At 35.5% G+C, this 18,015-nt stretch overlaps 2 protein-coding genes across 2 annotated transcripts; one reads left to right on the top strand and one right to left on the bottom strand.

Moving 5' to 3' along the window:
• The first annotated feature begins 848 nt into the window (after positions 1-848).
• Positions 849-5,473, top strand: LOC126725840 (aquaporin NIP6-1). The gene is made up of 5 exons (XM_050430814.1): positions 849-1,167; positions 1,395-1,619; positions 2,124-2,321; positions 3,723-3,784; positions 4,854-5,473. Exons 1-5 carry the CDS (start codon positions 943-945, stop codon positions 5,056-5,058), a joined length of 915 nt encoding a protein of 304 aa, XP_050286771.1. The 5' UTR covers positions 849-942; the 3' UTR covers positions 5,059-5,473.
• A 9,200-nt stretch (positions 5,474-14,673) lies between these two features.
• On the bottom strand, positions 14,674-15,621 carry LOC126725839 (uncharacterized). The gene has a single exon (XM_050430812.1). The coding sequence runs from the start codon at positions 15,528-15,530 to the stop codon at positions 15,177-15,179; it is 354 nt and encodes a 117-aa protein (XP_050286769.1). The 5' UTR covers positions 15,531-15,621; the 3' UTR covers positions 14,674-15,176.
• Positions 15,622-18,015: the final 2,394 nt, after the last annotated feature.

The following is an 18,015-nucleotide window of genomic DNA, read 5'->3' as shown; positions in this document are numbered from 1 at the left end:
CTTCTAGTTCTACCCTCCAAGCAATTTATTACCAAGTATGCTTATACGCACATCATTCAAATCAATCTGTATATAATAGAAAAATGAGTAGAATATATATAATTTTGTTTAAAAATGACCTACATCATTTTGTATATAATTGTGTAAATTTATAATTTTACTACAGGATGTATGTAAATTTATACTGATATTATTTATTTTGTATTTATTTTTTATTTTTTATTTATGTATTTCGAGGATGAAAGAAGAGAGTGGACGGTGATTTTTGTGTGTAAAAAAAAGTAAACAATTAAAAAAATTAATAAAAATAAATATTTTAATAAAATATATTGTGAAATAGATAATTTAACGTGAAATATTTTGAAAAGTGAATATGTAAGATAGAAAAAATAAACTATTATGCCAAAATAGACAAAAACAAATTATACAAAGAGAAGACATTGAACAAAGAAAATTTCAACCAATTTACCTACCATGATTGCACCTCTCTCTTCTCTCATGGCCATGTCACATGTGATATGGTGTATGCCATTATTGAGAGAAGACATTGAACAAAGAAAATGAAAAAACAAAACCAAAAAAAAAAAAAAAAGATTCTGTAGCAGAGACAGGAAATCCATAATTCATGTCTCATGTTAAAAGCCTCTTTCCAAAGTTCAAATTTAAGACTCCTTGCAATGTCCCACCATCCACTTCCACAGGTACAGCTATTTTCTTTCTCCATCTCCACCAATTTCAACCACTAGCTTCTTTTCTTTCTTTCTTTATTATTATTATTTTTTTTTTCTCTCCTTCGGATTCTCTAAGTCAACTATCTTCACCTAGTTGCCACTATAAATATAACACAGCTCAGCTCGGTGAAACTCAAAAATCGAAGCTCCTCTCTGTCTAGTGCTTTGTTTGTTAGTAGTAGTATTATTTTGTGAGTGTTGGTTTGGAGTGATGGAAAACGAGGAAGTTCCATCAGCACCTTCAACACCTGCGACCCCAGGGACTCCAGGTGCTCCACTGTTTGGTGGTTTCAAGGCAGAGAGAAGTGGTAATGGTAGGAGATCCCTTCTCAAGAACTGTAAGTGTTTCAATGTTGAAGAATGGGCCATGGAAGAAGGCACCTTACCCAAACTCTCTTGTTCATTACCACCCCCTCCTGTTCCACTTGCAAAAAAGGTCCATTTCTATCTCTCACACAAGCTCACCCATATTTTTGTTTTTGTTTGGAAAATTATTACCAAACAGTATTTATACAGGGTGTGAACACGATTAGTACTGTGAAGTAATCGTGTTTGTTTTTATATATTTTTCATGAATCGATTAATGAGAAAAAGATGGATATTTTATGTAAAAAGTGAATGAAAAGCTAGAGTAATAACCCAATATATTGATTATGTTGGCAGGTGGGAGCTGAATTCGTTGGCACTCTCATATTGATATTTGCTGGGACAGCTGCAGCCATTGTGAACCAAAAGACAAATGGCTCCGAAACCCTTCTTGGCTGTGCTGCTTCAACTGGCCTTGCTGTTATGATTGTCATTCTCTCAACTGGACACATCTCAGGGGCACATCTCAACCCAGCTGTCACCATTGCCTTCGCTGCCCTGAAGCACTTCCCATGGAAACATGTAACACAGAAATCTCAATTAACTCTATACACACTAAACTTATTCCTTGTTTTTCTATTTGTTCTGGTTGTATGGGCCACGAGACCACCATGTGGTCTAGTTTTGACACATGTCGTGTCTATATATCACATCCAGTTCTTCACTGCAATGGAGCCAAACCCAGTGAAGGATAAACTGATCAATTGACCGGTCATAAAAAAGTTTTTTTTTTTTTTTTTCTTTCTTTCTTTGTTTTATAAAATTTTAACATATTATTTATGTGCTCTATGATAATTGTTATTTGTGTCTAAGATATTACTTTGTTTTTATTTAAACTTTATATCTCTTATTTAATAACAAGAGACTTTATTAGTAAAACTAACTAAAACCTATAAATGATTATAAAATTTTTAAGGAGAAAAAAAAAAAGTTATGAAATAAATTGGGTCCATAACAAAATTGTTGTACAAAAGTCCCTAGCTAACACTAGGTTTTTATTTTTATTTTTTGTTGTTGTTTTGGCAGGTACCTATGTATATTGGAGCACAGGTGGTGGCATCTTTGTGTGCTGCATTTGCACTAAAGGGAATTTTCCACCCCATAATGGGTGGGGGTGTCACTGTTCCTTCAGGGGCACCATATGGCCAAGCTTTTGCTTTGGAGTTTATAATCAGCTTCAACCTCATGTTTGTTGTCACTGCCGTGGCCACCGACACTAGAGCTGTATGTTACTTTTTCTATAAACCTTTTTTTTTTATCTTAAGAAATTTTGGAAATAATCTTTTCTTAATAACAATTCTTTTTAGACTTTTTGAATTTTTCTTTCTTTACTATAGACTTTTTGACTTTTGTATACTAGAAAAGCATTTCTCTTTACATAAATTAATTACTCTTTCCACAAATCTGTGATGTATGGTAGGCTGTAAAAGGGTTTTGGAAAGCCAAATTTTGGACTGGATGCATGCTAAAAAAAAAAATAGTATTTTAAAGTATTAGACTTATAAAATAAGAACAATTAATTATAGTACTTTTATTATTAAAAAAATCTGCATTTCGGCTTTAAGATTAAATCAGTTTTCAATCTTAAAGTGTTGCTACTTGCTAGGCATCCTATTTTTTTCCAAAATGAACTTTAGAGTTTTTTAATGTCTTTTATAACGTGGAGTGTGGACGGGGGGCCTAAACAGACCAAAAGAATATTTATAAAGGCTCCTACTTCTTGCGGGTACTATTATTACAGAATGCTTGAACATTTGATATATTAGAAAGAGGGGACTTGGGTTTCTGCTTCAGTACACTGGACTTATTGTGATGGTGAAAAAAGTGTTTTTATTTTTTTTTTAGGGTGGATTCACGAATAAAGAAATTTGACATATTATTTTTCTTCAAGAAAAATCCTTCCATTTTTCACAATTTCAAAAATTGTGTGTCTAGAAGTAGCATGCCATATATCCAAAAAAGAAGTGGTATTCTTTTCCACTTCGATTATAGTGAAATAGAACTGTTTGCCCAAAAAAATAAAAACAAATAGAAGACATTTGCTGATCAGTGTGCTTATACTGATTATACCTCATAAAAACAGTAGTACGTAGTACCCCTTTTCTGTTAAATTATGTTAACCTCCGGGACATACCGTCCCAAAGGTTTCCAAAGAGACAGTAGTCTCTTTTAAAAATACTTTGTTTGCAATGCAAAGGTCAGGAGAAAATAGTCAAAAGTTAGTTGGCACCTTGCATGTTCCATTTCCCATAAATAAATACTCTTTTAACATTTCACTGAGATCAATGCCAAGCTAGAAAGCATTCAAAGAAATATATAAGATAAGGTGCATTTAACAACAGCTGTCAGATATATCAAGTATTAAATATAATATTTTATATCATGAATCTAGCCGCCCTCCAAAAAAAAAAATAATAATAATAATAATAATAAAGATAAGAAAACTTATGAGTTATGTAATTTTTTTTTTTTTTCCCTCTTGCCTCATGAGATACCTTCCTTGAGGTATATGGAGATGTAGAGAATGTGATAATTATGTGAGTGAGAGAGTACAGAGTCATTGACCAATTAATAGTATTAGAATTAGTGTTAGTATGACTATGAATGATTCATTGCAATTTGCAGGTGGGAGAGTTGGCGGGAATCGCGGTGGGAGCAACTGTGATGCTCAACATACTCATCGCCGGGTATGTCGGGACTTTACTTTCTGTTAATTAATTAATAAATCTCACCCTCATTTGTTTTTTTTTTTTTTTTTTGGTTATTAATCTCGCCCTCACTCAACTTGTATAGTATTGGAAGACAGTCTCTTATTTTTAATAAATAAAACAAAAATCAATCATAAATGGCACTTGGGTGGTACATTTAGAGCAATGCCTAGTACAATATAAAAATCACAACATGTGTCACAATTTGCCTATGTGATGAGTTGTGAGTGGTATAGATATGATAATGAGTTTATACGAGGACACACTTCTACCACTCACAACTCGCCATGTGAGCACAATTTGTGTCATTCTATGTAGTCCAAACATTACTCCTACATTTATTTAAGACTTAAAACTTACATCATTACCAAATTATTATTTTTATTATTAAAAAAAAAAAAAAGATGGTACTGCTTTGTGGCTTGAAGCAATGACATTGGTTTAGGAAGATGAAAAATATAACTCGATTGAATATTAAAAATTTCCTAAAACATCTTACAATATATACACATGAAAATTATTGAATACTCTTAAAATATCATAATTGCATACTCTCTCATCTTACATAAATTCTGGATCCCACCATAAATTTAATTAGTGGGACCAACAGTTATGTAAGAGGGGGAGAGTACGCATTTATAGTACTCTAAAAGTACTCAATAATTACCCATATACACAAAAGTTTCAATAGCTTAGAAGGGCTGACTTTTTTACTTTTTTTGGAGATACAAAAAATTTTCATAAATTTTTTTTCACACTTTACTACTATGAAATAATATCACTTTCAATTGAACTCATTACTCCCATTAATTTTATTATTATGCATCAATCACAAGAGGCTATACAAATTTTGTGTCACTGTGTTTGTTGTTTTTTCCGTCAAAGCCACCTTAAAAGGCAGAGTCAAACTAATCACAAATAAAAGATTTATTTCAATAACAACATAGAAATGGAATTCATTAATTAATGCCTCTTAATTTTTGAAGAAGAACAATACTCTTACCGATGGTGTCTTCTTCAAAACTTTTATTTTTGTGCTATTCTATAGGGAAACAACAGGAGGTTCAATGAACCCAGTGAGAACACTAGGGCCGGCCGTCGCAGCAAACAACTACAAAGCCATATGGGTGTACATGACTGCTCCCATCCTTGGGGCACTTTGCGGGGCAGGAACCTACACTGCCGTGAAGCTGCCAGAAGAAGATGGTGAGAATCACGAAAAGCCTTCAACAACAAGGAGCTTCAGAAGGTGACAGATCAACACCATCTTCAGACCTACATTGGTAATATATAAATTCCATCAGATGATAATGAAGTTGGATCAATACAAAACAAGACTAAAGACAAAAAGATGGAAGACAAATTCACCATCAGCTCTGATGGTTACATGCATATCACACTAAGAAATCATGTTTGCATCAGTGATACATATATAATAATCAAGCTAGGTTTCCTCCCATAAAATATTTTAAATAACTATGGGATGTGATGACTGAGAGTTGACTTTCATTTGCAAGTACATATTGGAACTAGGTAAGCATTGCAATTTAGGTGGTCTCTGTTTTCTTTCACTGTATTTGTTTCTCCTTTTGATCATGTAAAGCGAATCGACAATTGAGATCATATCATTATGTGATATTTCCTCCTCTTTGTGGGCTTGGTAGTTTACACATGGACTCAATGGGTCTTAAATCCAAGAATTTGTCCTCTACCTAGTTCTCAGTAGAGGTGCAGATCAAGCTATATACTATAGTTCATTAGAAGAGAGAGAAAGAAAGATGTATGTATCATGCAAAGTCCCTCATCCAAATAATAGAGGCACAACAGCAGGGACGGAGCCAGGACTTGAAGTTAGGGGGCGGCTCTACTATTGGTTACATGCAGTAACTCCAATCTCTAACTTTGCTGCTTAGACGTTGAAGGGTTTTTTTTTGGTCTTTGATATGTGTGTTTGCTGTTAGATAAGGACAAAATTTTTTTGCTAAAATTTTTTTAAAGGGCCAAGTTGTTTGTTTTGAGTAAAATTTGTTGGTTGAAATTAATTTTTTTTAGTTTTGCTATTAGTAATTTTTGTTGTTGTGCTAATGTTTTTGAGCTTGTATATTTTGTTTTAGATTTTAGATCTATAATTTTTTTAATGACCTTTAAAAATAGAAAAATGTAACGGATACAAACTTGTTTTATAAGTTAATAATATGGTGAGTGTTATTGGTAAGTAAAAAAAATTATATAAGTGGTGAGCTCAAATACGAACCAATAAGAATTTGCTATCTTAACACTTTGTAAAAATATTGTAGAAAAATTTGTGACTATACTATTACTCTTAAAAGAATCAATAATATTGTTTGGGGGGCAAAGTGTAATTTTATAAAACAAAATTACTAAAATTAATATCTATATATATACTAATATTAAAATAAATAAATAAATAAATAAAATTAGGGGAGGCCATTGCCCCCCAAAGCCCAAGCTTAGTTCCGTCCCTGCACAACAGTGCTCCACAAGGTGAGGGAATATGAGACAGCCCCAGGGGAATGTCCATGTATAATATTGCATTTCAGTTTCAGGGTTCTGTATCAACAGGACTTCTATTCATATTCAACATAAGCACTTCTTTATGTGTACATCTAATATGAGTAGAAAATCTGTAGCAAGGACTGCAAAACATTAAACTAAAATGAAAAGTGCAGCAATTTCTTTGGAATGATCAAGAAAAAGTTCAAGTCGCTTGCCAACATTTTGCAATGAGAATCTAGAACGAAGCACAACTGAAGAATTATTTTAAACAGTTCTTTAATCGAAGTAGTCAGCAACAGCAACCCGGATTTTGACAAGCCATTCTCCCATGTTAATAAAAGACAAAACAATATAGCACAATAACATAGTGGCGAATCAGTGTCATGTGCCTCCTAACATTCCCTAATCACTGGTAAAGACCAAAATGGAATTAACTAACTCAGGCTTTTTAAAAACCAATACAACCAGTTTGCTTTTCCATTCTATGATCACGTGCTACAATTATATGCCTATAAGCACCCGTCCATCGCACCTCAAATATATTCATATTTCAGATCTGCTTCATAAATACTCTCATAGATTTAAAGTTTAGAGCATATCAAGGGGATCAATTCGCTGAACTAATAAGGAATAACAGACAAGCAAAAAGAAGATCAGATAACCGTAACTTCCATTAATGGGTGCGTCTGGCAATGCTAAAAGTACTAATAGCGATTAAAGCTCGTTTAACAGAAATTGCCATACTTCTGGAAAAATTTGCTAGAGAGCTTTTAAAAGGGGTCCTCAAAGCTAAAAACGGTTTTAAGGCTAAAACTGAAATTTGGAGCTTTTAGGAAACAGCTCTACAATTCACTTTTCATATTTTATAAATCCAAAACTTATAAGTATTATTCACTGTAATTAGCCAAACCCTCAAAATGCTAAATTGCAATTCAATTAAAGCTCTATATCACAAAATCTCTACTACTAAAGCTCTATTTCCTAGAGCAATGCCAAACGGACACTTAGGGTATGTTTGGTATGGTGTAATAGTTTCTGTAATAAAATAGTTATTCATGTATAATAGCAATTCAGTAACTTCAGTCATTTGATTACATCTTTATTACATGGATTAGTTATTACATAGGAATAACTATTCTTTATATTAAAGAATAGCTATACCTCTTTAAGATGAATATAATAGCTATTTTTTAGTACATATAATAGGTTTTAAAATTAATATATTTCCAAAAATATAAATTTTCTTTATTCATTATCTTTTACAAGCTTTCCATATGTAATAATCAAACTTATGGATAGTAATAGTTATTCCATTACAATATCTTCTATTTCCAGTAATAAAGATTACTATTCCTAATATAATATTCATTCAGTGTACCAAACGTACCTTTATAGAGTTATCAGGGCAGTTGGTGATGAGAGGTGTAACATGTAGCAAATAACAGAAGACTGGCATATTCTATACTCCACATAGATCTTTAATCTGCTAAGGGGGAAATCAAAGCTTGAAGGAAAAGGGAACTTTGGAGGGAAGTTGGGAAGAAAGTTCAGAAATGGCAATGGAGCCTCCTCCAAAACACAATATCAGTACTCATCTTCAACCCAAAGAAGTCAATTTGTTTACCATTAAATGTTTTGCATCCTAGAAAAGTTAGAAAAGAATTTTCAACTACCAAAATTGTCACATTCAAAGACTGATTGAGGGGCAACCTTTTCATAGAAAATTAAAGTATACAAGGCATGACCCAAGCAAAATTAGAATGCATATTGGACAAGATGTTAATTCAAAAAATTTAAGAGCTCAGCTAATTGAACAGGTTTTGACCTTTTAGATGTTCAATAACAAATTTAACGAGGATTTGTTTTCTTGGCTACCAATAGCATTTTTATTTTCATTGTAAACATGTTTGACTTTGAAATCTAAGTTCTCTTCCTAATCCTTTGGCTTTGACCACTTAACAAAAGTTCATGGCATGACAGATCTGATTCATATTATTTACTTTTACTGCACTTTTCTTAAATTTTTTACCTTTTACACATTTCTCTTATCTTCTTAATCTGTATTTGCTAATTGCTAAAGAAAGGCATATAGCTAAATTGGACCTTATGCATTTTTAAGCTTTGAGCAACAAAAACAGATTCTGCCTTCTAGTATGCCGAGGGCCTAGTGTAAGAAATGTGTGTAGGCTGAACTGTTTTGGGTTTGTTTAGCAATGAGAGTTGTTTAGAACATTTAGTAGGTGATTAGGCACCTCTACAAGAACACTAAGTTCCAAAGAAAAGCACACAAAAGCTTAAAATCACTAATTCTCAAAAAATTTGGTTACAAAATGAGAGTACAAAAGTACTTATACAATCTATTCTACAACTAACAACCATTAGTATCTTACCAAGTGTCAAATTAACACTGGTTACATCTAACACAAGTAACTAACTCATTAACAAAACTAACTAATTTAGATAAGAATGACTGCAATATAAGCTAACTACCTTAAGGCTCTTGTTTGGACACAAAGATAGTTGTAAAACTAACTGTTCTCAACAGCTAATGCTGCTAGCTAGAACTCAAACAAAGACATCTTAAAACAGCTTAGAAGATGCTCCTGCTTCAGGATGCCCTTCTTAGAAAGCACTTGGCCTCAAGTGCTCTTGGCCTCCTTTGGATCATGGTAAGGATTAAGGTGCTGCACATTGAAAATATTGGAGATAGACAAGTGGGAAGGTAGCTCAATCTCATAGGCATTGTGATTGATTCTCTTCAAAACCCTGCAAGGACCATACTTCCTTTGTCTCAACTTAGCATACTATCCTTTTGGTCTTCTATCTTTAGAAATCAACACCCAAACTATGTCTCCAACCTCAAATACCACATGTTTCCTGTGTAAGTCAACAGCTACTTTGTACTTTGCATTGGTTGCTTCTAGCTTGATCTTCACTTGTTGATGAACTTGTTGCATAACATTTGCCATATCTTCAACCTTTGGATGAACTCTCTTGGGCATTGGTAAAGCTATCAAGTCAGACACACTACTAGGATTGTTGCCATACACAATTTCAAAAGGGTTGTAACTTGAACTTCTATTGACAGAACTATTGAAAGTAAATTCTGCCATGGGCAAAATCCCCTCCTACTCTTTAGGATGGTCCCCAACTAGGCATCGTAGAAGGTTCCCCAAACTTTGATTCACCACTTCTGTCTGCCCATTAGTTTCAAGATGAAAAGATGTGCTATAGTCAAGGCCGGTTCCCACTCTCTTCCACAATGTCCACCAAAAATGGCTGAGGAACTTAGTATCCCTATCTAAAACAATGGAATGGGGTAGCCCATGCAACTTGTAGACATCCCTAATGAAGAGATCAGCCACATGTGAAGCATCATTTGATTTTCTACAAGGGATAAAGTGAGTCATCTTGCTAAATCTGTCAACTACAACAAAAATACCATTTACCCTTCTTGTGGTTGGAGGCAACCCCAATACAAAATCCATGCTTATGCACTCCCATGGCTTGGTAGGCACTAGCAAAGGAAGATATAGGCCTGAATTAGTGGCTGTCCCCTTGGATTTTTGACAAACCAAACACCTTTGAACCAGTTTAGACACCCTCCATGCCTTTCCAAAAGTACTTATGTCGCATCAAAGATAAAGTCTTGTTCCTTCCAAAGTGCCCTTGATTATGCACTTCCAAGCAGCAACTGATCCCTCAATGAACAATTAGGAACACAAAGTTGCACTCCTTTGAATAGAAAGCCTTCCTTCTCATAGCAACCAAGATATGCTACATAGTTGCCTTGCTTGATTGCAGCTAAAATAGGCTGCAACTTGTTGTCACCCATGTAATGTTCCTTGAACACATCAAAGCCAAGTACCACAGCTTGCATATGGCAAAGCAAGGCCTGTCTTCAACTTAGACCATCAGCCACTTCATATAAGACACCCGCCTTATGTCTTATGCAGAAATGTTATTGCTGTAAATAGGCAACCCACTTGGCATGCCTTTTATGCAGACTTTGCAGGTTATGCAGGTGCGTGAGTGCCTCATGATCAGTATTAAGAATAAATTATTTATAGGCAAGATAATAATTCCTATACTTGATAGCTTGGACTATAGCATAGAACTCTAAATCATAAGTACAATAGTTCAATTTAGCACCACTGAGTTTCTCACTAAAGAAGGCTATAGGCTTACTTTCTTGACTGAGAACTCCCCCGATACCATGGATTGAAGCATCTGTATCCAGCTCAAAAGTCTTCTCAAAGTCTGGAACTTGCAAAACAGGTGATATAGTGAGAGCCTTCTTGAGTGCTGCAAAACTGCCATTGGCTTGAACTGATCAAACTAGGTTCTTTTGCTTCAAACAATCGATCAAAGGTGCTGCTATTGAACTGAAATTCTGGATGAATCTTCTGTAAAAAGTGGCTAAGCCATGAAAGCTTCATACTTCACTGACTGATTTGGGAATTGGCCACTCAAGAATGGCCTGCACTTTAGAAGAATCCATTTTGATACCTTCTGCAAAAACGACATACCCCAAAAATCCCACTTGATCTATTGCAAAAGAACATTTCCTTGTGTTTGCATAGAATTTATACTCTCTTAACAGCTCAAACACTCTTCTAAGATGCTCAACATGATTCAAGCTCTTAGAATACACTAAAATGTCATCAAAATAAACCACTGCACAGAATCCTGAGGGGGCTGCTGTTTAGGCGTAGAATTGATTAAGGGAAATGAGAGTTGCTTAGAACAGTGAACAAGGTGTGACAAAACCTTCTTAAGAGAAATCCAATTCTTGAAAATAGCACTAGGCTAATCTATGTAATTGCATTCAAAAACTAATCACAAAGTAACTACAATGTGGTACTTATACTATTTGTTTGGCATTGGAGCCTTCTAGATGCCTGACAAGTGTCTAAATCCTATTGGCTGATGCTTAAGCAATCATCTAACTAACTAACTATTCACAAGAGGATTAGGATGCAACAACTTGAAATGCCCTGCATCAGGACTCTCCCTCTTAAGAAGCACTTGACCTCAAATGCTCTTGATTGCTACAAGATTTGTATGAATTTCTAGCTTTCTAGAATGATGCACTTGCATTGTGTAATGAGTTTTCTACTGTTGGCAGCACACCAAAGGCTGCTGCTTCTGCGCAGCGAAGTCCCACACAACTGAACCAAGCTTCATCTTGACCATTGGCTTGGGGTTTACTTTCCTCTTCTTTGGTTGCAAATAGTAGGGGTGTACCATCTTGTACATAATGTGTGTACTACACCTTCTACCATGGATGATTTTCCTATCATGTTGACGGCCTTCCACTTGCAAGTAAAAGATGACAAACATTCATGGTCTTCTTATCACAAAGAACACAATCTTGAAAGCTATTGATTGATAAGAACTATAAGCACCCTCTTGAAACTCTATTTTCACCTCCTTCTTGCTCTATATTAGCATCTACTTCTTCTTCCACAAATGGATCATACACGGGTTCTAGAATGCATTCCTTCACTTTATTGTTTTCAATCGGCAATATGCTATCACTAACTTCTTCTTCTTCTTCTTCTTCTTCTTCTTCTTCATATTGATCATACATGGGTGCATTCATTAGCATATCTTCCTTGGGTGCTTGCAAGGTATTATCAAGGATCAAAGTTATACCTTCTTCTTTAATCCCTTCCGCCACCAAGGATTTTCCTTCCAACTGCATGGCTGACTTCCACTTGTTAGGGCTGACTTCCACTTGTTAGGGGCTTCATAGACTTGTCCTCCACAATTGTAACACTTGAAAATTCCATTGCTTGTGCCATGCTTGCATGCAATGGATGCCTTTGATAGACCAGGTACTGAATTAACAGAAAAACACTCTGCTGCATTTCCCTTGTCCTTGGTCTGCCAATAATCAATCTTGGTTGGCCAAGATTGCTGCCAAGGACTTGCACTTGCTGGTAATTGGTTTCTTGAGGCTTAAGATTGCAATGACTTCCTATGCAAATTCTGGAAGATGGTTTGCATGTAGTTGAAAGGCAGGAATTGCTTTTGTAATTGTCTCTTCATTTTGAACCATTCTTGCACCTTTCCTTTTCCCATTCTCACTCTTTGGACCTGCAATTGCCTCCACCAAGCAAATGCCCTGCCCTTGAGTTTATTTGCTACCAATTTCACCTTCTTGTAGTCTGGCACCTCATGGAAATCAAAGATTCTTTCCACTTGGTTAAGCCAGTCCACGAATTCTCCATGATTAAAGCTACCATAGAACTCAGATAACTCAATCTTGAAGTTGGATTCCCACTTTTGCTCATGATCCCTTGGTTGCAGAACAGGAATTTGCCTTCCATGTCTTATCCTTGGGTTGTAGGCAAAGGATCCTCATAGCTTTCTTCATTTGATGCCTCACCTCCATGATAATTGTGGTTGTTTGGCTTCTGTATTTCGTCTCTTTGAACCTGCTCAGTCAAGGCATGGATTTGACTCCTCAACGCTTCCACTTCATATTCTAAGGCAAAGTGCTGCTCCAAAACTTCTGGATCATTGGCTGCATGAGTCTCCAAGGCTGCCTCTTGAACCACTACTTTCATCCCTTTGTCCTTACTTTCCTTCTCAAACACCAACTTTCACTACTGCAGAATCTTGCCAGCACAATTGAAGGCTTCTATTTTGATAAAGGTAAGGTATTAAGGCTGGGAATGAAATCAAGATAGGATCTTGACAGGTTCTTGATGACAAAAAATGAGAAACAATACAAGAACTTAAATCCTAAGGATCTCAAGCTCTGATACCAAACTAGTGTAGGGAATGTGTGTAGGCTGAACTGTTTTGGGTTTGTTAGCAATGAGAGTTGTTTAGAACATTTAGTAGGTGGTTAGGCACCACTACAAGAACACTAAGTTCCAAAGAAAAGCACACAAAGGCTTAAAATCACTAATTCTCAGCAAATTTGGTAACAAAATTAGAGTATAAGAGTACTTATACAATCTGTTCTACAACTAACAACCATTAATATCTTGCCAAGTGTCAAACTAACACTGGTTACATCTAAGACAAGTAACTAACTCATTAACAAGACTAACTAATTCAGATAAGAATGACTGCCATATAAACTAACTGCCTTAAGGCTCTTGTTTAGACATAAAGATAGTTGTAACTAACTGTTCTCAACAGCTAAGGCTGCTAGCTAGAACTCAAACAAAGACATCTTAAAACAACTTAGAAGATGCTCCTGCATCAGGGCCAGACATTAAACTTTTAGCAACCCTCTCAGAGAGTGCAACAAAGAATTCACTTCAATAAACATGTTTCTGAAATTAACTTTTGGAAATCTCATACTGTTGAGGCTTTAGCAGTCTGGCATTGAGTTCCTACTTATCAATTTCACAAATTTATGGCCCTTGGTAGCTAGGTTAGACTCTGCTAAGCCCTTAAACCTTAGAAGTTCAGGTGCCATTCTTATTAAGCAAATTCCTTGTCTTGCAACCAGCCTTTGTAGCTAAGTGTGGCCTCTCCCTGGGTTTAACCCATAGGAGGGGAGGAATTTGAGGTGGTGACCTCTGCCCACATTGAGTAGCCTAAGAAACACCAACTCGAAAAAGATTCAACATCCATGTCCATGCCTTTCAATGAATTTGTCATATGTCTACCATTGAGAAAACTAAGAATCCATGACATCAGTGGTGTGACTAATGCCAATGCATTAGCATCTAGGAGACATTTTAGGGCAGTAGATTCATCCTACTCAATTGAATGTGCTCTAGACCATAACTAAACTAAGTTTCTATTAAAAATACACAGCTCATGTCATTGAACTAAGCATTTCATAGTTTAGAGCACCTTAACTATGAGAAATCCATATTGAGTTTCATTTTCACAAACTATCAAAGGGCCAATTACTTTACATCTCACAATGGATTCACCAATGGCCAACTTGTCATAGGAGAAACCTCACATTTCTGTGAACATCACTAATTCATACCACTAGTATCACATATTTATTAAAATATTACATGATGCTAAGCAGATTTCCCAAAATGAGCCAAGAAGCATACATACTAAATTTAAAAGATAGCCAGCGTTTAAGAAAAATCATCACCTTCCCACAGTTAAACAACACTAAAATATATCTAAACTGAAGATTTAGCAGAACCCATTAACATAAACTGAACTTAACCAAAGCCTCTCCTGCTTCTCAATTTTAACATTCATTGGACTCAAAACAATTGACAAAGACAATGTAATATATACTCAATTTACAGAAGTTTTTCCGGATAACAGAAGGGAAAAAATTGAATAACAGCAGAAAATTCACTAGATAAAAAATTCACTTGATGGAAGAATATGAATAAAAAAAAAAATGTGAATTTACTAATAATTCTTCTATAACCATTAATTAGGATGGAAAGGGGCACAAAAAGGCAATTATAATTCTCCACTTGGTACATGAGAACAAGAAGGCAAGGTAAACAAAATTTAATTGTTATTTTCCAAAGAATTACTACAAATGACATCAAGGGGAACAAAAAAGGTACCTCAACTAATCCAAAACCCAAAATCCTTTTTCTTTTTCTTTTTCTTTTTTTTCCTTCTTCACCAGTCCCACATTTCTCAGCAGCACTTGTAATTCCTTCACTAAATTGGAACCTTGCTTTTCTTTTCCCACACTTTCTCACCAACAAAACAAACCTTCCTCTTCTTCAACCACCCATCACAGAATGCTCCACCCCACTAACCATGCATTCTGACCCAATTACCCATGAAAACATCTCGGCCCTGAAACCCGGGTTGACCCGATGCCTGGAAAGCTTGATTGAAGTCCTCCTAGGCCTAGCCAACCTCACTCACTGATTCGGACCCAATAGCCCGCTCAGACCATCGAGGTCTGACCCGGACCCTTATCGGGTCGACCCGAGAACCAGAACGATGAAGCAAGCGATAGCACGAGATAAGCGATGAGAACGCCAATGAAATCGGCGACGGCATCCTTGGCAGAGGCTCCGGAGGATTGGAAAAATCCGAGGTGATCGGCAGCCTCTTTCGCAGCGCCGGCGAGGAGGGAGAGGATGGATCCGACCCGAATGGAGTGGCGGCGGAGGAAAGGGTAGCGGGTACGGGTCGCGAGGAAGGAGAAGAGGAGTGTGAGAGAGAAACAGAAGAGCAGATGGTGAAGCTTGTCTGGGGCCAACCATGGATCTTCATTGTCGTTGTCGTTGGTGGACATTGAACTGATTGAAGTGAAGAGTTTTAAGCGATGGCAAAATGGTGGGAATTTCAAGTTAGTGTTCGATGAGTCTAGTCTAATTTGTTTTGTTTCTCTTCAAATCTAAACCGTTATATAGTTACTTTTTTTATTATTATTTTTACTGAATAATAGTTTAAGCAAGTGTCTAATTATAAATTAATAAATAAAATTACCGTGACAAAACCTGTAATATAATTTTTAATCTGTATCCCGAATCAATCTTAATCCTCGGTCAACTCTATTCTACTCTATTCTTTTCTATTTTCCTTCTATTGAAACTAGCCCTTTGAGATCTTGCGATCGACCATCTACTATTGAAGCTAAATACCACTTGTGTGTCCTAGAAGGGATGGAGGGAGAATTACTTGGAAATGGATGGGACGAATGGGAGTTGCATGGAAATGAATGGTAATTGTGATGTGAGGGATTTGAATATATTCTAGGTAGTCACTTTCTGAAGAATTATTATAAGAGAAAGACATAAAAAGATCAACATTTTATTTGTTTAATTGGAAAGCCTTCTATAAAAATAGTTTTCCATATTTTTCAATGTTTGGTAATACAAAAAAATATTGGTCAACGGAAACTATCTTTAGTCAACAGAAAATCCAAATAAAAACAAGGCTTATTTTCTATAGGTTGTTTTCCAAAATAAAATAAAATTGGAAAACAATCTCTCTCTCTCTCTCTCTCTCTCTCTCTCTCTCTCTCTCTCGTGTTTATATATATATATATATATATATATTAGTTATTGGTAATATAATGAATAAGTCTTTATTTATGCAAGTTGAGATTGCTAAAAACTTATTATTGTTCGGTGAAACTACAACAATACTTTTTATATAAATCAGGTTCTATTTCTCATTTGTTCTATACTTGAAAGTTATTTTTTATTTTAGTCTTTATAAATATATTGTTTGATTAGAAATGTCTGGATATGAAAAACTTAAAAAAATTTAAAATAAAAATAAAAATTAATTGAGTCTCAAAAAGTATCAATGGATAAATTTGTTATTAATAATAAACAAAATATAACACAAAATTTAGATGAAAATATCACAAATGAACAAGAAATTCACCAAAAAGAGTTAGAAGTTAATAAAATGATACAATTGCAAGATAACAATGACATTCAATTTTGCAATACAACAAATCTTGATAATGAACTTCAAAAGAATTTAGAAGACAATGAAAATAATGATGAAAATGTCACAAATGAACAAGTTCACCATAATGATGTTCAACTAGAAGAAAATGAAAATAATAATGACATGTTGAATTATATTCTTTCAAATATTTATGATCCAGGTAATTAGAAAAATATTGACACAAAATTAAGAGATTTATTAGTAATGTAGGGCTAAAGGGCCCAAGAACATATGCTAGGCCTTGGGCCTTGTCCGAGGACACTTTGTGGTCCAAGGGCAGATAAACAGTAATGAGTAGGTAAGACTTAGGATCCCATAAGCAAGCTACAGGTGAGAATGCTGGGGAAGGTAAGCCGAGGAGGAATATCTCCTCGGCTAAGCGAAACAAAGGTCAGAAAGAGTGTCCTGTCACCCAGGGTGACCTTCCTGGAAATTCTGGTGATAACGATATACGTTATGAACATATGAGACAAATAGGAAGTAGGAAATATCTAAGAGAAAGTTACTACCATTGCATTGAATGTTTTGCAACCAACTCTCTAACCGCATTAATGAGGAGTGATACCTAAACAGTAGTTTTCAGCCTTAGAGCTACTTTCCAAAGACTTCAAGAAAGTGCTGATGTGACAAAGATCAACACCAACAATCTATTCTACACGTGGAGGGCAAAAATGAAAAGAAAGATATAGTATAAAATAGGAAAAAGGCATTGGGGGGGGGGGGAGATCAAAAAATTAAGAAAAAAACACTGTAGCAATTGAGAGTTGAACTTGTAATCAAACTTGAAAATCAATATATAAGAACTGATCTCCTCGGACTGTGCCGAGAATGATTTTCTTTAGATTAAACTAGTTTATCTTCATTTTCTTGTCATCTGGATCCATTCTACTTGTCATCTGACTCATTAAAGCCCAGTTTTCCAACCCATTCTCTAGAAATTCATTGTATTGGACTCTTTGGGTCTAAGTTCATACTTCCTTTGGGCCTGGGAGCTAAATTGTGTGCTTATAATTGGCGTCGTTTGTGGGGATTTCTGGTGCTATAGTGATTTTTACGTCCAACCATGGTAGGTTCAAGTCCGAATCTGGAGGAATCTATAAGGTCCCAACGTCAAGATCATTTTGTTAATCTTGAGCACAGAAGGGACTAGGAGGTTAGTGTGCATACCACCCATATTAGCAGGAGCTAGTCTTGAAGCGAGGGCCACCTTTCTCATAAGGAGAATACCAAAGCCATACAACTGGAGATTGATCACTTGAAGAGGAAGTTACGCCACGAACGGCGAAGGCGAACCCCCTTTAATTCTAACTTCTCTT

This window comes from Quercus robur, chromosome 5, assembly GCF_932294415.1.
Source record: "Quercus robur chromosome 5, dhQueRobu3.1, whole genome shotgun sequence".
NCBI classification, from domain to species: Eukaryota; Viridiplantae; Streptophyta; class Magnoliopsida; order Fagales; family Fagaceae; genus Quercus; species Quercus robur.
This window is presented reverse-complemented; position numbering and strand designations above follow the sequence as displayed.

Coding starts and splice junctions, on each gene's coding strand:
- LOC126725839 (XM_050430812.1), bottom strand. CDS start 15,530: ATGTCCACCAACGACAACGACAATGAAGATCCATGGTTGGCCCCAGAC.
- LOC126725840 (XM_050430814.1), top strand. CDS start 943: ATGGAAAACGAGGAAGTTCCATCAGCACCTTCAACACCTGCGACCCCA. Junction 2,322..3,722: donor TGGCCACCGACACTAGAGCT/GTATGTTACTTT, acceptor TGCAATTTGCAG/GTGGGAGAGTTGGCGGGAAT. Junction 3,785..4,853: donor CTCAACATACTCATCGCCGG/GTATGTCGGGAC, acceptor GCTATTCTATAG/GGAAACAACAGGAGGTTCAA.